Raw genomic sequence first — 23,450 nt, forward strand, 5'->3', positions numbered from 1 at the left:
TATTGGCACTCAAAACCATACATTTCGTTTCGTATTCGTCCCAGAGTGTCGAAAAAAAAATGTTCTCGAGATGACACTAGATCTCGTTTCATGCAATTTGGCATCATGTGGCATCACAATTTTTTTTCTCGAAAATCTCGATTGGGTGATTTTTTGGATTTTCAAAAAAACTCAAGCATTGGCCGCTTTGCTCCACTCTCCCTTAGGTCCGATTGAGCTGATATTTTGCATAGGGTGTTTTTTTCGGGGTAGTGAACATTCTTTATGGGTTAACTTTTTGAAATTCGAGATGACCATTTTCATCGGCACCCTACTATACAGCCATTCCATGTAAAACCGATATAACGGTTCGCAGATTTTCGTGAAAAGTGGTAATTTTGTTCTTTATCGTGAAGCATTAGACCCGTATTGTTTTTTTATTTTTCATTATGGTGACCATTTCCATTTTAGGGTGGTTAAAAAAACATTTTTTTTCCACTTTTTTCAAAGATACATAATTTTTAAACTACTGGACCGATTTAAATGACATATCATATCGACATATCAAATTAAAGGCAATTAAATAGTCTTCTGCCTTACGTTTTTGTTGCGATAGCTTAATGGACAGAAAATATGAACATTGGAAATCTATAATTTTTGGAAAAAGGGGAAACAATGATTTTTCGGACCATCCTAAAATAATGAAAAAATAAAAAAAACACGGGTTTAATGTTTTGGGACAAAGAACAAAATTATAACTTTTCACGAAAATCTTAGAACCACTATATCGGTTTGACATGGAATGGCAGTATATAAATAAAAATAGAAAGCCAAATGTGTTGCTAAGCGCAAAACCCGAAGAAAAAGTGTTCTGAATTGAGCCATCTTTATTTTGTTGTATTCGTCTCTTTCCGTAGATCAATTTAGCGGACAGAAAAATCGAAAAATTTTCGGGAAACTCCGAGGGAAGATCGGAAAATTCGAAAAATGGAATTCCCATTTATTCTACAACTAGCCGACCCGGCAAACTTCGTCCCGCCCAACATTTGTTTTTTGTTATCAATACCTTCAAACATTCACGTTTTCTTACTTTGAGCAAGTTCATGAGTCCAATCGCAGAACTGTTCATTGATTGATCTTCTAATCGACCTCGTTGAATTTACCTTCTACTATAAAATTCCTAGTATTTCTAACAGAACTCATTATTATAATATCAGATTATTTTCAGACACAATTCTCGTTCAAGATTTTTCAACCACTTGCAAATAACATATTTCTTCGTTACATGTTTAATACAGAAAATATGATAGAATAAAGACAGCCCTAAATCGGACAGTTCCTTCCTCGAGTTCTGCTCTTATCAACACATTCGGCGATACTTTTTAATTGATATAGATAGAAGAAGATATAGGAGTGCGTTTCATCACATTAAAATCCATTTCCACTTTCGAACAAAGATCAATTTCGCTCGCGCAAACATCAAATGGGCTAACAGCACTTGTCACTATGTGATTGTAGAACATATGGAAATTTAATTCTCCGAATTTTCCCTTTTTCCTTCAGAGTTTTCCGAAAATGTTCAATTGTAACCACCATAGAAACATTCATTGCACTCTTAAACCTCCATATACCGAATTTGGTTTCATTTGCTTGATTAATTCTCGGGTAATGCAGAAATTTGTGTATCATTCGATGTTTGCGCTAATGGAATTGCTATATTTGTTTTGTTGAATTCATCACTTCCCGTAGATTAATGTTATATTACGGTGAGAAAACATTTTGAAATTTAAAAAAAAAATTTGAGGGAAAGTTACAAAAAAATAATTTTTATATGTTCTACAATGACATCGTTGTGAGTCCAATTTGATTTCGCGTTTGTGAAATTAAGTTTCGTGTTCCGTTGGTGTGAAGTGGAGATGGCAATGAATTTCCACAGGAAATAGCGCGCGTGAATAAACGTGTGTTAATATTTTATCAGAATAACTGCTTTCGATCAGAAACGAAATTTGTGGAAAACGATTATGTTCAGTTTAAACCGAAATTAATATGTCCTTGAATCAGTTGAAGCTTATTCGACATAATGAGTACATGAAAGTGGGGAAAGGTAAATTTCCGGTGGCCTCGACCAACAGATGACACAGCTACGATTGCAATTGATGATCTATCGTGTTTGTACACTTGTTGCAACAGTGAATATATCAAATACAGATCAATTATAGTGAATGATGATCATAAACTGCAATTGTTCAAGAAAATATCGAGAATTCTATAGACAAAAGAACGGTGATAAAGGTGTGTTAAGTTAAACTGAGGCTGGAGGCATCTTGATAAAAAGTCTAGCAAATTTTACACGAATGAACCCTGTATGAGAAAGCATTTTGTGTTTTGGTTTTCTCGTATTCTTGGCCTTATGTACCCATTTTGATTCACAATGCAAAGGTGTGATACATCGCGAACTAGTCATGATGACTCGAGACCCCATTGATGAATTGACGTATCGAGGAGTTGATCCACCGATTGTCGGTTAAGCCCAATATGCATTGCCCACATTTTGCCGCGCATTTGCGTGTCTCATTATTTCACAAAAAAAAACCCGAACGGAATATCTGAACATATAACAAATATCAGAACACAGGACCAGTGTTCCGATTTGAATACAATCGTCGTTCCGTTCCTTTTGAATACGAGCTGCCGTCGTTCCGTTCCATGACACAACTCGTAGATCGTTGAAAACCGATTGAGAAGCACAATGAAACATGCAAATGATTCCCGGTTTTCTTTTTATTGACTTTTGAAAACGATCGTGATTGATGAAGCGAGCTTTATTTGCTTACATTCACGTATGCTTTGATGTTCGGTCAGAGCGTGTGGAACAGATTTTTGTTCTGTTGAACGCGTTAAACACGCGGGGCGAAAATTTATTGAAACAAAAATTAAAAGTAAAATCGCATCGATATTTCTCGAGGCTGCTGTAATTAAGATTTTTAATTTGTTCCACGGATGGTAGGGTGAGAAAACGTCGATAATTTCGCATAGCGAAATGAGCATAAAGATTCTTAATTAGAATAATCACGGATGAGTTTCAGGAGGTGACCTCTCGCAGCTGCATTGTGTGCCTCATCTTTTTATCCGATTAAATTTAGCTCGATTCCCAACGTAACTCATGAAAACACCCATCAAGATTTAAATTTTGCTTCTCCCCTCTTTGCGATCTTCTGGTTGCTCCTTTCAGGTACTGACGTTCATGATCGATTCCTCGCGATTTCGCTACCCGGAGCGCCCGATTGTGTTTCTGGCAATTTGCTACCTAATTGTCGGCTGCGCCTATGTTGCCGGGCTGGGCGCAGGGGACTCTGTGGCCTGTCGGGAAGCCTTCCAGCCACACATCAAGCTTGGCCGGGTGCATATGCTGTCCACTATTACCCAGGTGAGTGTTGTTTTCGATTAGAGTGCGCAGTTTAATGACATTACAACCGCTCGGTCCCCCCCGTTGACAGGGTCACCGCCAGTCTACATTGTGTACGGTTCTCTTCATGGCCCTGTACTTCTGCTGTATGGCCGCGTTCGCCTGGTGGGCATGTCTGGCACTGGCTTGGTTTTTGGCCGCTGGACTCAAGTGGGGCCACGAGGCGATCGAGAATCGGTCCCATCTGTTCCATCTGGTTGCGTGGGCGATTCCAGCGATTCAAACCATTTTCGTGCTTGCGCTCGGGAAAGTTGAAGGTAAGTTTTTCCTCCTCAGTTATAGCCAGGGAAGTCAACGAGGGAGGTAGGCCCCGCAAAAATGAATCAATTATTCAGCGGTATTAGGCGTGCGATAGGTGTGCAGTAACACCCGGTCGCGTTGGCAGCGCCACAGACCTTGGAACGATAATTGTTTTCGACGGAAAATGCTTTGCCGCAGCTTTGTTATATATGAGACCGGTACACGGAATGCGTGACCGTGGAAAACTATATGCCGAATGGTGTCATGTTTACAGGAACTATTGCTGACATTGCATGGAGAAGGACTATCACCATTATTGTCATCGTCCGAAAGCCCTTCTTTTGAAAATTATCCGTGATAAGATACAACAAAGTTAGGAGTTCGGCTCCTTTAAACCTATGTAACTGAGCCTGTAAAAATAAACGATTTAAATAAAAAAAAAATAAAAAAAGATACAACAAATGAATAAAAATCCAGGACTTTGACCTCAATCAACCCACTCGGCAAACCTGAATGTTCGCAAAACTAGATTGTACTAGATTTAATGCAAATGCACACCACCGTCAGCTTCATTTCCATGAAAATCGTTTTCACTTGCAAATAACCCAACGCACATATGCCCGATCCAAGCGTTCGTCCATCGCGTGCTAATGCCCGACACTACATCGCGTGTCGAAGAGCTGGTTTGTGAGCTACATTGCTCCGGCTGCTGGTTGAAATGAAAAGTGTGATAACAGTGTTAACGTTTGAAAGCAGCGCTCAGTAACAGCTGTCAAATGAAAAGTTGTGGGAGCAATGCCAACACGGGCATTCCGATCCGACTCATTTTTTTGTGCTCACTCCTAACGTTCCAAATGATGGCATCTAAATTGAAGGCGTCATATCTTGAAAGCTGTCGGCTCTCGGAATGGGAAAAGTTCGCTTTCTCGCGCTGCCATTTAGCGTTCACTTTTGCGATGGCAAACATGCCGAAGAGAGCACTCCCCTACAACGGCTAGCAGGGGAACCGCTCATGGCAACGGCCACAACGTCGATGGCGACGATGATGATTGTAACCAGATATATTGGTCCGTCATTGACAACTAACCGGCTGGAGTTCCCAGCGAGAAGTAGATTATGCCTTGGCTGGATTTTAAAGGCGATGAAAAATTGATGTTGATTGAAGTTAATTAAAATTGCCACGGGGGGAAAGTGGGATAGTCATACGGCCTGGGAACTATACCCATGCTATCAGTAGTTGCGAACAGGTGGTTGGTTCGGCGCAAGTGACCGAAAGGTTGATCGAACGCTTTTGGCATGGTGAGAGAATGATTATCAGTGAAGTTGTGGCCTATTGGAAAGTTAAATGTTCTCATTCGATGATAAATAACCTATGTGTATCATCTGTTGTTGAAGATTATTTGTTAATTCATACTCGTTTTACCACCACTATTCATGTGTTTCGAGCTATACAATGAAATGCTCGTGTGAACCTGGTTCGACCATTGCTGAACACCTCTCTTATTTGTCTGCACCAAATTCAATTCACCACCGATATGTATACCTATTGTGGACCGACATGAACGTTAAAATGAAATTTAAAATTTCGGACATGAATGTTTTGACGTAGGACTACGTCTTTGATTTCTTTATAGGAGGATCACTGGGGTGCCAATGAAAATGGTCATCTCGAATTTCAAAAAGTTACCCCATAAAAAATATTCACCACCTCGAAAAAACACCCTCTGCCAAATTTCAGCTCACTCGGACTCAAGGGAGAGTGGCGCAAAGCGGCCAAAGTTTGAGTTTTTTTGAAAATCGAAAAATCACCCAAGGGAAGAGTAAAGGAAATCGGGGTTTTCGAAAAAAAATTGATGCCAAATGTCTTAAAATTGCATGAAACGTCGAGATCTAGTGTCATCTCGATTTTTTCTGGTCAAAAATCGGTATTCTGGAACATTCTGGGTGTTTTTTCGGAGTACGAAACGAAAAGCCAATAAAAATAGTTATCTCGATTTTTCATTCGAAACTTGCCACGAAATGTTGATTTTCACGATAATGTACTATGCAAAATATTAGCACATTCGGACTTCATTTTCTGGTGTCAAAAACGTTAAAATTTTAGTTTTTTTTTAAACGAAAAATCGCGGAAAATCGAGGTTTTCAAAAAAAAAAAATAATTCCAATTGTCTTAAAATTGCATTACTGGTCAAGATTTACAGTTATCTCGAATTTTTTTGTCAAAAAATATTTTTTTCTGGCGCTTGGTCGTTTTTCCGCCTGAAAAATCAATTTTTGACAAACAATTTTTTTAGATAACTATAAATCTCGACGTGCCATGCAAATTCAAGACATTTGGCATCAACATTTTTTTTAAGAATTCCGATTTCCGGTGATTTTTCGGTTTTCAAAAATCTCAAATTTTAACGTTTTTGACACCAGTAAATGAAGTCCGAATGAGCCAATATCTTGCATGGGGTATATTATCGTGCAAATCAACTTTTCGTAGCAATTTCCGAATGAAAAATCAAGATAACTATTTTTATTGGCACCCAAAACCATACTTTTCGTTTCGTATACCGAAAAAAAAACTCCCAGATTGCCGATTTTTGAATGCCTAGAAGTGCCCAGAGTGCCGATTTTTTCTAGATGATACTAGACCTCGACGTTTCATGCCATTTTATGACATTTGGCATCAAATTTTTTTTTTCGAAAACCCCGATTTCAAACTTTGACCGCTTTGCGTCACTCTTCCTTAAGCCCGATTGAGTTGAAATTTGGCATAGAGTGCTTTTTCGAGGTGGTGAACATTCTGTGTAGGGTAACTTTTTGAAAATTTAGGGTTAATTTTTCCCCATACATTCATTGGCACCTTAGGGATCACTCTACGAAAAACTGTAACGAAAAATTAAGAGATTTCAAATGCATATTACACAGAATTGCTCTTACGATATACTTTATAATACAACCATTCCATGCCAAACCGATATAGTGGTCCTCAGATTTCCGTGAAAAGTGGTAGATTTGTTTTTTTATCGCAAACAATTAGGGTGACCATTTCCGTTTTAGGCAGGTCCGAAAAATCACGTTTTAATTTTTTTCCAAATATTTTTTTTTTAAATTCATAACTTTTGAACTTCTAGACCGATTCTAATGATCGATATATCAAATTGAAGCCAATCTCGTCGTCTTTTTACTTTTTTACTTTAGTAGCAGAACATTGAATTTTTGTTTCGCTATTATTGGTTGTATTTGTTTACTATGGTTTTCGTGGTCTCGAGACCAAGAGCGCTATATTTTTTAATATTTTTTCTAGAATATTTTTCACATAAGATATCTCAAAATCAGAGATGTGTTCATTTTCTTTTTAAAGTTTTTCTTTCATCCCATTTGTTTATTTTAGACTCATTAGCATTTGGCTGTAACAGAGCCGAATTTCCATCGTGTACATGTTACATGTTTATCATATCTATAAATAGCACATTGCGCAGTTGCCATTTTAGGCGTAAGAGTATTCCTTCAGCTCTTTAATTATCCAGTTAGACCACCGGACAGCGGAGACAGTTGGTATGATCATTGTTGTGTTATTAATAGAACAGAAGCCTGATGTTTCTTGCAGAGTAGAGCAGTTGTATGGATGAATCGATCTTCATTCGACCGTGGATCGATCTCCATCGCAGATGATATGTTTCGTGGACGTTGTAATTCTGTAACAACACAAAGATGGTCAATGAGGGCCCTGAGTTTTGAACTCACGATCGATCGCTTACTAAGCAAACGCGCAACCAATGTGACTACGAAGAACCCCCTTTTTTAAGTTATGGTTTTTAAAGTTAACCAGAGCCGAATTGGCATCAAATTGGCAAATAGTTCGGAATATCAATTTTTCTATCCTCAAAAACTCATAACTTTCGAACTACTAGACCAATTTAGATGAACGATATATCAAATTAAAGCCAATAAGTTAGACTTCTTTGGAAAATGTTACATTTGCGAAGAAAATGAATTTTGCATTCGTGATTATTGATTGTATCTTTTTTGACGTAGGACTACATCTTATATTAAGGGTGCCAAATCATAAAACAGGTCACGTTTTTATGAAATAAAGTTAACGTCAATAACTATTTTTGCTGCGATCGGATTTTAACGATTTGCATACCAATCGAATCTGAAATTTCCTAAGATTTCTTTGATATGCTATACATTACAATCCCATAGTCTGTATATGGTTTAAACTGATGAAAATTGGAAGCATTCCCATTTCCCCATACATTTGTTCTGTCCATTTGTGTGCTTTCCCGAACAAAACTGTCAATAACGGGCAACTTGTGCAGCCGCTAGAATAGAAACAACGAAGGGGGATAGCGAAAAGAGAATATTTGCGAAGTAAACTCCACTCTTGCATAGTTAGTAAGCTGTCGCTAGCGTATAAGTATTGGATCTCCTCTGAGGAAAATTCTCAGAATCTTTCTGTGCCCGAAACAACAAACGTTGCTTATTCTGCTCGTTTTGTGTTTTATGTATTTTGTGTGTGTTTCGATGTTTCATTTTTATAGCTGCAACTGTGCGCATCTGTTAGACGCGTGTTTGTTGCTTGTTGAATGGTGATGCACGGAAGATGTCTCTCGTTGTCTCTCAGTGCAATGCGTGCATTGATATCAAGAAACAAATTGGGACATATGACCAATTGCACTGTTCTCGCGAAGGCGAGAAAGAATCGTTGCTTCTCGAAATGATTCTACAAAACCACGCAAGCCATTAACCCTTTTTTGGGTCCCCGGAACTTTTTACTCAAGAGTTATTTATGGAATTTCGAAGTATTCGCAAATAATATCCGAAATGATAAACCAACAAATTAAAAAAAAAAAGATTGCGTAGTCCTGCGTCCTAAGCGGTCGTGCCTCGGATACAACCCCTCAATTTGTCATAGTTTACATGGTTCAAAGATAACCATATTGGTTTTTTTTTTAAAAAAAAAATAGATAAAGTGCCTCAATTTGGTATTTGAATTTTCTGCAACTGAAGTATTTGTTCCGAAAAGGCGATGTGATTGGCTTTAATTTGATTTGTTATGAATTTTTGAATGAAGTCATTTTAGGAAAAAAGTAAAAAAGTGCTTTTCGGACAACCTTAAAATGGAAATGGTCACCCTAACGAAAAACTAAAAAAAATCATGAAAATTTACGCAGGGCATTTTTTGGGCCATTAAACAAAATGTTGCCTCTAGTCTTGAAAAAAAAACTAAGCTAACCTTAGGTCTTCAGGAAAGGCCATTTCGAAATCCTCACTGCCGTATGGTCGCTCGCTGGAAGACTGATAGATAATGAATGCTGTGAAATCGCGAAAAAATTGTTTCCACTCAATTAATGGAAAACGGGCGAAGCTCAATATTTTCTCTATCCGCACTGTTCGTAGAACGAACGCTGCATTTGCTATTTTTATTTCATGGAAACGTGCCCGTTTGTCTGTTTTGTCACCATTACTGAAAGATGTAGTCATACGTCTTTAACGCCGCATCTTGTGTGTAGCTGGTTTAGATGGTATTATATTTTGTCGTGTCGTCAAAGAAACATGAAGTTGGGTTGCATCAGGGTATTGGTTGCTGGTTGCTTGGTAGAGTTAAACAAGGTCCTACGTAAAAAATCAATACATTTACTTTTAGAGCACGTATTATGAGCCTCGAAACTTTTCATACGTTGTCAGCTAGACGAATGAAAAGTTTCTGAAAAATATATATTAAAACGAAAAGAAACCGTGCAACGTTCATCCCGGGAGAACAATCCGTCTTCAAAGTTATTTCGGTTCCACCCTAATGTTCTTCATCCTAGAAGATCTCATCAGTTTTTGAAGCTATCATCATGCCCTAGAATGGAGCATCAAAAAACTCACCTCTTTCACTGTAATCAATCCCAAAATGACTAGTCAATTCTCCTTTGGCCTCGCTTCCCCCGATTATCTCACTTCACAAACAAACAGGTTCTACGGTTCATCTATCGATCAACACACACATCCAATGTAAATAATTGCTAACGGGAGGGCCCATTGGCAGGACCCCATCATATGAAACGAAGCGAAAGCGCAAAGCGAACCGCGATCGATTGCGCGCTCCGAAATCGTTAGTTCTAATTTCACGGGGATTCGTTCTGGAACTAGCTCTCCGTTCGCTGGATATCCGCCGTTAGTGAGATTTTAATTATTCGCCTTTCTCTCCGAGTGGAAGGCGTTAAATCAAAACAGCGCTAACGACTTGGTCACAATTTGACCGAAACATTCGTTTGGTTTTTGTGTGGTTGGACCTCGCACGGTGATGTTTGCGGAAATGGAGTGAACGAATGGTTTGACTTGAATATAAATTATCACAGGAGGGGTGCAAAAGCAGAACTCTCGAAGGTAACCGCTGGAGGAAAATATTGGGTATGCTGTTGTAAACAACTGTAGGAACAGGGAGCGTACATTGTATGTAAATGCTAATAGATTGCACACTTCGAAGCAACGGTAGATTGAGTTTTACCTATTTCCTTCTCTCGTAGAGATAGCTTCAGAAGTTCATGGCTAGACGAGTAATTGCAAGTTTGAAAATGCTGCCATAATTGAGGGGAAAATACATGCCCTGATTAGGGCAATTATCGGGGCCTACCGAACAGGTGAATGCGGGGTGCAAGATGTTCAAATAGTTGGTTCACATAAGGTCCTATTACAGATGGTGATTTACGTCGATGCTGGGAGACAAATGTGGTTTGAAACCGAAAAATTATACTCATAGCCATGGTTGTCACATTTATTTTTGTAAAATTTTCCGAAAAAATCTGTATATCTGTATAATGAAATCTGTATTTTTGGCAAAAAATATCTATATAAAAAAATTGTATCGAGAAATTAAGGGAAAAAATGAAAACAAAGGTTTATTTTGATTTTGATTTATATAAAATAACAAGTTCACTTTAAGTTGATCGTGTCAATAAAGAAAAAATCATGTAAAGAATTTAACCAACCCAAATTTCAACAATCCAACAAAATAAATCATTAAAAGGTTTCTCTCATAATCCTCTGAATTGTATGATTTCTATACATGGTTTTGTTGAACTTTGTCTTCAAATTAATCATCAATTTAATCCTTGAAGCTCCTCCTTAGGCCGATACATAGTTCTTGGCTTTCAAAATAGAATCTATAGCTATGGGTGCCAACCGATTTCCGGATTTTGTTTTGTTGGCATTATAAAGCGATGAAATGCGCTCCACACTCGCTGAAGAATGTTACCAAAAAGTGTCTTACAAACGACCTTAGCAACGGATACAGAAATTTCCCATCACGCCTTTTGACATCCAACAACTGGGATTAAGTTATATCATAGTCACTCAATTTTGGCCCCATAAAATTCGTCTTAAGTAGCCTGAATTTGTTATCCAAGCCTTGTCTATTACCTGCTTCGACGAATTGAGGAAATTTGCGCATCAAATTATTACAGGGTGTCGACTCAAAATCTGACAAAAAATTCCCCGATATTCTCTGATGTTCCAGTAATGTTTTAGAAAATTTTCAGATGTAGACTAGTAATCAAGAGCTCTACTACTACTTTAGCTGTAGTTCGTTAAAACATTCAGTTAGCTTAAACAATGAAATTTAAGAACGTCTGTCAATATCTTCCAATGAATAAATTGTGTGTAATTTATAATTTAGTTAAACGACGACTGAGAAGTGTCGTAAAGGATAAAAAAAATGGATGGGTAATATCAATGATATAACCGCAAAGTTGACGTGGGACTAAGTTAGCTTAGCAATCATTTGTTTGTATTGATTAAATTTTTAATTGAATGAAACAATTTCCGGATTCAATCGAATTCAATATATTTGCTTTGTGAGTAAACAGATTGAATAAATGCCATGTAAGGTCAATTCATGCATTGTGATAGATTATGTTCTTCGTTACAAGTAACTCCAATGACAGTCCTTTTTTGTTTGGTACGATGCCTACGACAAAATATGTGAACGGAAGAATTATCAAACGATTATTTTATTTTACATTTCCCTTTGAATTTTTTATCTCTCAAGTGTACGTACTTCTCGAACCACAAATTTGTTTGATTTGATGAACTTCAGGTACTCAGGGCCAGAAATTCAGTGCGTAGAAGATATGAAGCATATCCTTCAATGCAATCTTGAATAACCGAGCCAAAGCGTTGTGTTCGTACCAGTTTTTGTAATCCGTGTTAGGAAAACACTTTTCGGAGTGCAAAAAAAAAGAAATGCGGGTGCAGAAGTACCCCCGGCTTGCATGAATCAACAACTTCAACTTATACCATGTTCAGGAAACATATTCTAGCCTGCACAAAAGCAAGCGAGTACAAAAGTACTCGCAGTTTGCAATTACTTGCAAAACCGATTTCCCCAGACACCTTGGTTTTGAAGTCTGTGTTAGGCAAACACATTCCAGTCGGAACAAAAATACCCCCGACTTGCATGAATTTGCAATGCCAATTCCCCCACGCTCTATGGATTAGAAGTCTGTGTTAGGCAAACACATTTCAGTCGGAACAAAAGTACCCTCAACTTTCATGTATTTACAATGCCGATGTCTCCAACAGTGCTTGGTTTTGAAGTCTGTGTTAGGGAATACATTTCGGTGAGAAAAAAAAATTTCCACACTTTCATGTATTTGCAATGCCGATTTCCCCAAGGCTGCTGGGTTATGTTTTTTTTTATTCTTTATTATAGAGACTTTCAGCCGTAGGCTGGTTCATCTAAACTTGGTTAAGATGGCTGTGTTGGGGAAACTGTAAATCGGGCCAATCAAAACAAAGTAGTTAGGACGTTTAGATAATGCTTAACATTTTACAGTTATTCAATTGTTTATCTAATGATAAATAACATTTTATTAATTGCGATAGATGCGTCGAAATATTCCCTACTAATTGATGCAAACATTTTTTCGATACAGTAAGAAATGTTCGAGTTATAAGCATTTGGAATCTTTCATTTTTTCCTGCATGATTCGGCGTTTAGGTTTCCTTTTTACCCGCCATATACTCCGGTTAGACGTAGTCCCACGTCAAAATGATTTACTAATAAAAGTTATCTTGAAGGAGTTTTAAACACTGGTAGAGAATGAGTCATTTTGGTTTTGATTCGGATTAATTTGTGCTTCAACTTGCAATGTTTCGTTTACTTTTGCGCTGTTTACCCTTCGGAAAGACTAAATTCACCTACAGGCTGAAGCAAACAACATATACCTAAAAACCTACAGAGAATGATACTAGTTAAATAAATTTTTTGGTATCATTAATTTACTAAGTACTGCAGTAATCAAAATTCTAATTGGTGGAATTTCTTTCTTCCAGATTGGTGACGAAATTCCCTGATATTCCTGACTTTATCTGAATTCCCTGATATTCCCTGATTTTCCCTGATTTTCAAGGTTTTTCAAGGTGTGAGGGTTTGGTAGCTTGATGAAATTTCGAGGGTTTATCAAGACCGCAGTTTTGATAACCGGATCGCTGAAATCAAATCACTTTGAACTCTGTTTCACGAGTTCAATATAGAAGTCATGACAGATTGATTTGAAGATCAGTTTTCTAGCTGCATCCAATCCTTTTTCAGCTTCTTCTGCATCGATACCAACGTAAACACCCTCACGCTTCTTCAGAAAGTTTTCACAATCTTTCACATCAAGATCAGCATCTGTGAATCGTTATAGGATCGTTTAAATGAGTCAATATACGATTTGCGGATTATCTAATCAATCAATAATTCTCAACTAGGAACGAAAAGAATAGTTGAAGCTCTTCAAATCGCTGAAGATCTTCAAGATCAGTTCAATCGCAGTAGCCGAAGCGAAAGGTTGTAAAAATTTCTCCAGCATTTCATTCGCTGCAATATAAGAGTTATAAGAGTTGAAACCCGTTGTTTGCTGAATGGGCGTTCGGCTGTCCATTGATTGTTCAGCTGTCCATTGATTGTTCAGCTGTCCATTGTTTGGTCAGCTGTCCATTGTTTGTTCGGTTGCCCATTGTTACATTGACCCTGTGTCATTGTATTGATACGAAAAAGGAGATGGATTCCCGTAATGTCCATACTAACTGTTTGAAGATCCAGTTCGGATCAAGCTCAAAAATGCCAACGGACAAGGAGATTTTTGCTTTTTTTCGAGAACGTGAATGGGCTTCTGATTCGCTGTGTGCCATGTTCCGAGAGCCTAGGGAGTACAGTGTATATGTCAAGTTCCAGTCCGAGGATTTGATGAAGGCGGCGCTCTTGAAAAGTCCTCCGAGCGTCAGATTCACGTATGATAATGACCAGACGGTTCTAGTAACATTTGCAACGGCCAGAGGTAACTTCCGATATGTGCGTCTATTTGGAGTGCCAATCGAATTGGACGAGAAGCACGTGGCCACCGTGCTATCGAAATATGGGAAGATACATCACATGATTCGAGAGAGATTCGGTGCAGACACAGGATATCCAATACTCAACGGTGTGCGTGGTGTACATATGGAGATTTCCACTGATATTCCACCGCAGCTACACGTGCAACACTTCCAAGTTCGTGTATTTTATGAAGGTATGCAAAACAAGTGTTTTGCCTGCGGTAGTCCGGAACACGTCAAGGCGAGTTGCCCGAAAAGAAAATCGGTCTCTTTCCGTTTGAGACAAAATGATGCTGAATTCACGTCCTATGCTGGAGCATTATTAGGAATGCCGATCATTCCAAAGCCATCCACGTCCGAGATGCTGGAGAAATCGCCCAAGGAAAAAGATGTCAACTCTAATAACGAAGGGCAAATGGTTGTAGAATTTTCCATGCCAGCTACGTCCGCTACGTTACAAAACGAGGCATCAGCTACATCAAGGACAACAACCGATGCTGTTGAATCGACATCCCTGCAGAGAACCAGTAGTTCTACCGAACAAGCGCCAGATGAAGAGCTAGCAACCCATACCGGTCCTAAGGAGACGGAATCAACTGATTACGCAAAGGAGCAGCAGACTGACCCTCACGAGTGGACTCCAGCGAAGAAACGAGACCGTACGTCACGTAAGGATGAACGAGGAGCATCAAACAGTTCGGATTCATCGGATGCGGGGAATTCAAAGATTCGATTGCTCGAAAATCAATCCCAGCGTACACGGTCGCGCAGCCGTCGGATGGAAGATAAGTAAACTTCGTATTGTTAAATTGTGAAATGAATTACTCTATTAATATTGCCACGCTCAATTTAAATAGTATCAATACAGATGCTAACAAGGCTGTTTTCAAAGATTTTGTAAAAAATTATGATGTTGATGTAGTATTTTTGCAAGAGGTGACATTTGAAAACTTCTCGTTTCTTAGTTCACATAACGCTCTGATAAACATAAGTGAGGATAAGAAAGGCACGGGTATTCTGTTGAAGAAAAACTTAAATTACAATTCTCCTATTCTCGATACTTCTGGTAGAATTACATCAGTGATAGTAAACGATATAAATTACATCAACATATATGCTCACTCAGGTAGCAACAAGAAAAAGGAGAGAGATGACCTATTTCTCAATCAAATGACAGTGCATATTAGTAAGATTGATTGTCAATATTCAGTGTTAGTAGGAGATTTCAACTGCATACTGGATCCAAATGACTGCAATAGCTCTGCCCGAAATTTTTCTAATGGTCTCCGAAATTTAGTCGACCTTTTTCAACTCCAAGATATTGCCAAAAAGCTGCATGTGGAAAAGTTTACGTTTTATCGAGGTGACTATGCATCCCGTTTAGATCGCTTCTATGGGCCAGATGCTTTTGTTGCCAGAGTTCGATATTTGAAAACCATTGCGGTTCCATGCTCAGATCATCATGCTGTGATTTTGAAATTGTCCGTCCAACGACACGAGCTCAACACAAGAGGAAGGGGATACTGGAGAATTGATTCAAATCTGTTATCATCACCAGAGGTTAGCCAAGTCTTCAGAGAGCAATTACAATTGCTAAGAGGTAGATTGGAATACATGGATCATAATTCATGGTGGAACTATGCGTTCAAAGCTAAAGTTCGTAGCCTTTACAAAGCAGAATCGTGGCGCCGTTATCAGGCTGTGCAGAACAGTAAGAATATTTTGTATTCTCGATTCCATGTATTGTGTAACAGGAGATCTAATGGAGAAAACGTCACCGATGAAATTAATATTGTTAAAAACCTTTTGATGGAACACGAAAACGCAAGGCTGCAATGTTTGCAGTCTAGAATTGGAGAAAAATCATTGCTAGAGGGTGAAAAATTGAACGTCTATCAGGTATCGAAGCATTTACACAACCATCTCACGCCAGTGATTCAGTCAACTGGAACTAATGATCCGTCAAACAATCGTCCGTCATTACTACACCAATACTACAGCGACCTGTTTGCAGAAAGTGAGTCCTCTGGGATAGAGAGCTTAGAAAATCCTATCAGCTACATCAACAATACACTCGACGAAGAAGATGCGATTGGATTAATTCGACCGATAACCGAGCGAGAAATTAGTCTAACACTTAAACAGTGTTCTAAAAAGAAGTCACCTGGACCTGACGGATTGACATACGAATTTTACACAGAACATTTCGATCTTCTTAAGCATGATCTTGTAGCTCGGTTCAATTCGTATTTAAATGGGCAGACGATGCCACCCAAGGATTTTTCGGCTGGAATCATCACCATGATTCCTAAGAAAGGAGTGGTACCAACAATTCAGGACCATCGCCCTATAAGTCTCCTGAACACAGACTACAAGTTATTCTGTAAAATTCTAGCGAAACGAATTTCTTTAATACTGGATAAATTACTGGGTTCTGGACAAAGTGCTACAGTAGATGGCCGATCGTGCACTGATAATCTGAAGGACATTAGGCGATTAGTAACACGATCTATTGAGTCAAAACAGTTCAAAGGATTTTTACTCAGCGTAGATCTTGAAAAGGCGTTTGATAATGTCAATCACACATTTCTGTGGAAAGTGCTTGAAAAATTCAGATTCCCAACGCAATTGATACATTGTTTGAAGGCCTTGTATAGCGTGGCTACATCAAAAGTTCTGCTTAACGGATTTTTTACATCAGAAATTAAAATTAGATCTTCAGTACGGCAAGGATGCCCGCTCAGTATGATCCTTTTCGTTCTCTACATAGAGCCTTTGATCAGGAACATACACGCAAACTCCAGTGGTGTTCTTGTGTACGGAAAATTCTTAAAGGTAATAGCATATGCTGATGACATTGTTATATTCGTCAAAGGCCAGGAAGAGTTCGATTCAATTATGCAAATCTTCGATTCGTTCACCCAATATGCAAAAATACGAATGAATAAGCAAAAATCGTCGTTTTTGAGGCTCAACAATCCAAAATCAGGTCCACAGAAAATCCCAGAGGTCGATGAACTAAAAATATTGGGTGTAGTTATCGCTGGATGTTGGTCGAAAATTATAGATAAAAATTATACGAAACTCATCAATAGTATCAATTTCCGCTTAATGACAAATGCAACCAGGAATTTGAACATGTTTGAACGGGTATGGGTTCTTAATACGTTCGTACTTTCTAAACTGTGGTACATCGCGCAAGTTTTCCCACCAAGAAATTATCACCTAGCCAAAATTAAAAGCATGACAGGAAATTTCCTTTGGCGTGGATCTGTTTTCAGAGTTGCAAGAGTTCAGTTATATTTAGACTACTATCGAGGAGGTTTACGTTTGATCGATCCGGAAACAAAATGCAAAGCACTGTTTTTGAAAAATATTCTGCATTCACGGATTAACGGAAGTAATAATCCGGAGGAAAATTATTTATTTGATTTCCAAAATAGCGGTCGTCTTACTAGAAACGCAAAAGAATGGATAACTGCCGCGCGAAGTATGGTGCAAGAAACAAATTTTAGAGCCGAAAGTTCACAACAGATGTATAACAAGTTTCTCAGTAATACTCCGATAAAACCTAGTGTAGAAAATGATTACCCTGAAGAAAATTGGGCGAACTTGTGGAGAAATAATAGCTACAATTTTCTATGCTCTGAAGATAAATCCAATGTGTTTCTGCTACTAAATGATATCATTTCGAATAAAGAAAAGTTGATAGCTTATAACATCGGAAGGCTTGTAGATGGAAATTGCGATATGTGTAGACAACCAGATACAAATCTACACCGTATAGTTGAATGCACGAAAACCAGAGAAATACGTGAATGGACGGAACAAATGTTAAGAGAAAGGCTAAACGTAAACTTTAACACAATTGATGAAAATTTATACAATCCTATAAATGAAAATAACCCTAAACAGAAAGCAGCGTTATGGTTGGCAATACACTTTATCAGTTGGAGTGTAAAGTTAAAAACTGGCAGTCTGTTTTGTTTCCAAAGGAGCATTAGAGAAATACGATGTGCAAATAGGAAAGATTTCGCAAAGCATTTTGAGCAATATTTGAACATATGTTAGCCAAAATAGAAATATTGTATAACATTGTAAGGTATATTGTATGTGTAAATAATAAAATGTAAAATACTAAAAAAAAAAAAAAAAAAAAAAAGCGCTATATCTCTCCCGGGGAAGGCCTCCCGGGTCATGGAGGCCTTGCCAACCCGCTGTCTCCCGGGCAAAGGAGATACACCCAGAAAATGGAGCTACGTTCACGAAGAATACTCAGAATGCGATCGCCCGAGGAGGGTCCCCGAACTGGAGCTGGTCCTGGAACGGGCGTAAGAGCGAGCGGCCAGCGGCTGGAGGGCGATGTGCAAGAGCGGGCCACCAGCCGGGTTCAACCCGAAGAGCTACCGCCACACGGAAACAGCAGCCATCGACATCACCAACGAAACGCTGCGCCTACGAGGCGTGTTGCGACTGTCAGACGACAGTCGTCCACACTTGTGGGTACTACTAGGCGACGGATCATGTGGACACATGAAATGAATGAATTCGTGATCCGCGCCTATTACATCTGCACTGCTTTGGAGACGGACATGAGCGGTCGCCCTCGAATACTCGCAATGTTCGAGGAAGCGTATCCAGAGTTCGTCGGGAGGCTTGACCAAAACGCGATGAACGCGAGGCGTAGAGCGATTGTACGCAACAATATGCTCTCCCAAACGCAAGTCGACGAGATCAAGCAGCAGGTGCAGAGAGAACTAAGCTCCAGAACAAGCAGAGCAAGCGATGTGTCGAGACGAAGTTCAGTACGGCTGAGCAATTCATTCGCGAGTGGGGCACGCGAATCAGCACCAGTGGAGGCCACAGTACAACAACCCCCTGAGCCGGAAGATCCACAGCCAGATCAACAACTACTACGCGATCTGGTCTTCCATTACGACGAGGCGATCTCACAGTTCCGCGACACGGACCCTTTGTCGCGCCCCAGGATCCCGAAGTTGCAGCATTCCCGCAGGCTGACAAGTGCAGTAAAGCTCATGAACGAGCACGTTCTTCTGCTGCACTTGGTTGATGCTGAGAACATGGAGGAGCTGCAACTGAAAGTTTACTGTGCTGCTGTGGCGACCGCCAAAAGTTTAGGATACCGTATTAGGCCAAGAGGCGGACTGCTCCAACATCTCCGTGAAAGGCGTGAGCCTCCATGGCGAAGGAGATTGGAGCAACGGATCCTAAACAAGCGCGCCGCAATTGGAAGACTGATGGCGTACAAAAGAGGCAGCAGATCGGCGAAATTATGTCGCCAAGTTGCTGTGATCGTGCGGCCTACTGAACTTCGCCAGCTGGGAGCTCACCAGCTGACGGAAAAACTCGACACACTGGTACAGCAATTGAGCGTCCTAACTAAACGGCTTAAACGTTACTCTGACTCTGCAAAGCGCCAGGAACAAAATCGGATGTTCAGAGATAACGAAAAAGCGTTCTACGACCACATTAGCGACGAGAAGCCCGACTACCGCGAAGGTTTGCCAGATATTAGCGATGTGACGAACTTCTGGGCTGGTATTTGGGAGACCCCAGTAGAACATCGCGACGGGCAAATGTGGTTAAGACGGGAGGAGGAGAGTTGTGGTGAAATTGGAGAGATGCCAGCTATCATCGTCGGAGAGAACGATGTCCGCGAAGCCTCGCGGTACCTGAGGAACTGGGCAGCACCGGGCCCCGATGGTGTCCAGAACTTTTGGCACAAGAAGCTGACCGTCGCACATCCAAAGATAGCTGAGTGCTTCAACAAGGTGCTACGTGACCCACACAACCTTCCTGAATTCGCCACCCGTGGCGTCACCTTCCTCCTCCCGAAAGACAGCAACACATTGAACCCATCAAAGTACAGACCGATAACGTGCCTATCGAGTCTGTACAAAATACTGAGCAGCATAATTACCGCCAAAGTTTCTGCTCACTGCGAACAGCATCACATCATCGCAGAAGAGCAGAAAGGATGCAGGAAAAATACGCATGGCTGCAAAGACCAGGCCATCATCGACGCAGCCATAGTCGGCCAGGCGGTATATAACCAGCGGAACCTAAGTATGGCCTACATCGATTACAGGAAGGCTTATGACTCCATACCTCACTCGTTTCTCGTCCGGGTATTGGAGCTCTACAAAATTGATCCCGTCGTCGTTAGGTTCCTGCAGCATGCGATGAGGCAGTGGAGTACGTCTCTGCACCTCAGTGATGGGGAAAATGTGTTGCAGTCTAGAACGCTGCAGATAAAGAGGGGGATATTCCAAGGCGACTCTTTCAGCCCGCTTTGGTTTTGTCTGGCACTGAACCCCCTCAGTAGGACGCTCAATAGAAACGGTCATGGCTATAAAATAAGGTATGGCGACGGCGCCCACGAAGAAGTGACCCATACCTTTTACATGGACGATCTCAAGGTCTACGCTGATTCACGTCAGCGTCTAGGTGTAGCTATCCGGGTTGTCGAAGACATAAGCAGGGACATCTGTATGGAGTTCGGCCTCGACAAGTGTCGCTGTGTCCACCTGCTGAAAGGACAACTTACCGAATCCGGAGGCTACGAGGTCTATGACGGCGAGTTTATAAGAGACATGGTTCGTGGCGAATCCTATAAATATCTTGGATTCCGACAGCTCACCGGGATTCGCCACTCCGACATCAAGACGGAGCTGCGAGACAAGTTCTTGAGTCGAGTGAACTGTGTCCTGAGGACTTTCCTCAACGCGGGGAACAAGGTACGCGCGATCAACACATTCGCGGTTCCCCTGCTGACCTTCAGTTTTGGTGTAGTCAAATGGAGCAAAACTAACCTAGAGGACCTTGAGAGGAGGATGAGGAAAGCATTCAAAGAGGCCGGAATGCACCATCCTCAATCGGCACTGGAGAGAGTTTCACTACCACGCAAAGAAGGGGGACTTGGAATCGTCGACATTTCTGCACTGTGTGTTGCCCAGGTACGACAACTGCGCGAGTACTTCGCAGAACGCGCCAACCAAAACGCGCTATACCGGACTGTCTGCGCCGCCGACAGAGGATACAGCGCTCTGCACTTGGCGCAAGCGGAGTACCAACTCAACTGCAATCTGCAGACAGTGGAGGAGAAGATTGCAGCTTGGAAGCAGAAGGCAGTGCATGGTGCCCACCCCCATCAACTGGACCGGCCACACGTCGACAAGGCCGCATCTAATCTGTGGCTAACGCGTGGTGAACTCTCTTCAGTAGTAGAAGCCGACATGATAGCCATCCAGGACAGGATAATGCCGACGAGAAACTGCAGGCGGTACGTCTGGCATCAAGACGTTGATGACATTTGCCGGATGTGCCATCAACCAGGTGAAAACATAGAGCACATTATGGGAGGCTGTCCCGTTTTGGCCAACGCAGCCTACACCGAGCGCCACAACAACGTGGCCCGTATTGTTCATCGACAACTGGCGCTCCAATGTGCTCTACTGGAAGACAACGTACCAAACTACCGGTACCTGCCTGCACCTGTCCTGGAAAATGACCGTTTCAAGCTGTACTGGGATCGCACTGTTCTGACCGACCTCTCGATCCACCACAACCGCCCAGATATAATGGTTTACGACAAGAGCGACCGCAAAGTCACCATCATCGATGTCGCTATTCCACTGAACCAGAATCTGGAGGAGACCCACGGTCGCAAAATCTGCAAGTACCGACCATTGGCCGTGGAGCTCAAGGAACTGTGGGGGCTAAGGGAGGTCCCAAGAATTGTTCCAGTCGTTCTCTCTGGAACTGGAATTATCCCGAAGACACTTCTGGAAGCGCTAAAGGTGTTGAACATCGAGAAGGAATTGGCCGGCATCCAAAAGTCGGTCATCCTTAGCACCTGCGCGATTGTCCGACAATTCCTCGGTCAGGACTAAAACAGCACGAGCATGCAGATACGTGCATTCCGCAGAGCCTAGTCCCCCTTTGGCATTCAGAAGCCCGGGGGCAGGTGAAAATTCTGGCTAGGTTCGCCTAGTTAAGAAGTGAGATAAGTCTGCCAAAAAAAAAAAAAAAAATATATCTCTCCCGGGGAAGGCCTCCCGGGTCATGGAGGCCTTGCCAACCCGCTGTCTCCCGGGCAAAGGAGATACACCCAGAAAATGGAGCTACGTTCACGAAGAGTTATTAGAATGCGATCACCCGAGGAGGGTCCCCGAACTGGAGCTGGTCCTGGAACGGGCGTAAGAGCGAGCGGCCAGCGGCTGGAGGGCGATGTGCAAGAGCGGGCCACCAGCCGGGTTCAACCCGAAGAGCTACCGCCACACGGAAACAGCAGCCATCGACATCACCCAAGAAACGCTGCGCCTACGAGACGTGTTGCGACTGCCAGACGACAGTCGTCCACACTTGTGGGTACCACTAGGCGCCGGATCATGTGGACACACGAAATGAATGAATTCGTGATCCGCGCCTATTACATCTGCACTGCTTTGGAGACGGACATGAGCGGTCGCCCTCGAATACTAACAATGTTCGAGGAAGCGTATCCAGAGTTCGTCGGGAGGCTTGATCAGAACGCGATGAACGCGAGGCGTAGAGCGATAGTACGCAACAACATGCTCTCCCAAACGCAAATCGACGAGATCAAGCAGCAGGTGCAGAGAGAAATAAGCTCCAGAAACAACAGAGCAAGCGATGTGTCGAGACGAAGTTCAGTACGGCTGAGCAATTCATTCGCGAGTGGGGCACGCGAATCAGCACCAGTGGAGGCCACAGTACTACAACCCCCTGAGCCGGAAGACCCACAGCCAGATCAACAACTACTACGCGATCTGGTCTTCCACTACGACGAGGCGATCTCACAGTTCCGCGACACAGACCCATTGTCGCGCCCCAGGATCCCGAAGTTGCAGCATTCCCGCAGGCTGACAAGTGCAGTAAAGCTCATGAACGAGCACGTTCTTCCGCTGCACTTGGTTGATGCTGAGAACATGGAGGAGCTGCAACTGAAAGTTTACTGTGCTGCTGTGGCGACCGCCAAAAGTTTAGGATACCGTATTAGGCCAAGAGGCGGACTGCTCCAACATCTCCGTGAAAGGCGTGAGCCTCCATGACGAAGGAGATTGGAGCAACGGATCCTAAACAAGCGCGCCGCAATTGGAAGACTGATGGCGTACAAAAGAGGCAGCAGATCGGCGAAATTATGTCGCCAAGTTGCTGTGATCGTGCGGCCTACTGAACTTCGCCAGCTGGGAGCTCACCAGCTGACGGAAAAACTCGACACACTGGTACAGCAATTGAGCGTCCTAACTAAACGGCTGAAACGTTACTCTGACTCTGCAAAGCGCCAGGAACAAAATCGGATGTTCAGAGATAACGAAAAAGCGTTCTACGACCACATTAGCGACGAGAAGCCCGACTACCGCGAAGGTTTGCCAGATATTAG

General features: G+C 41.6%; 1 protein-coding gene across 1 annotated transcript in view; it reads left to right on the plus strand.

Moving 5' to 3' along the window:
- Nucleotides 1-23,450, plus strand: part of LOC129771434 (frizzled-like) — a 291,047-nt gene that overhangs the window by 97,521 nt on the left and 170,076 nt on the right. The window contains exons 3-4 of the mRNA XM_055775067.1: nt 3,212-3,406; nt 3,477-3,702. Of these exons, the coding sequence (XP_055631042.1) occupies nt 3,212-3,406; nt 3,477-3,702 (421 nt within the window). The remainder of the gene's footprint in view (nt 1-3,211; nt 3,407-3,476; nt 3,703-23,450) is intronic.

This window comes from Toxorhynchites rutilus, chromosome 2 (genome assembly GCF_029784135.1).
Source record: "Toxorhynchites rutilus septentrionalis strain SRP chromosome 2, ASM2978413v1, whole genome shotgun sequence".
NCBI lineage: Eukaryota > Metazoa > Arthropoda > Insecta > Diptera > Culicidae > Toxorhynchites > Toxorhynchites rutilus.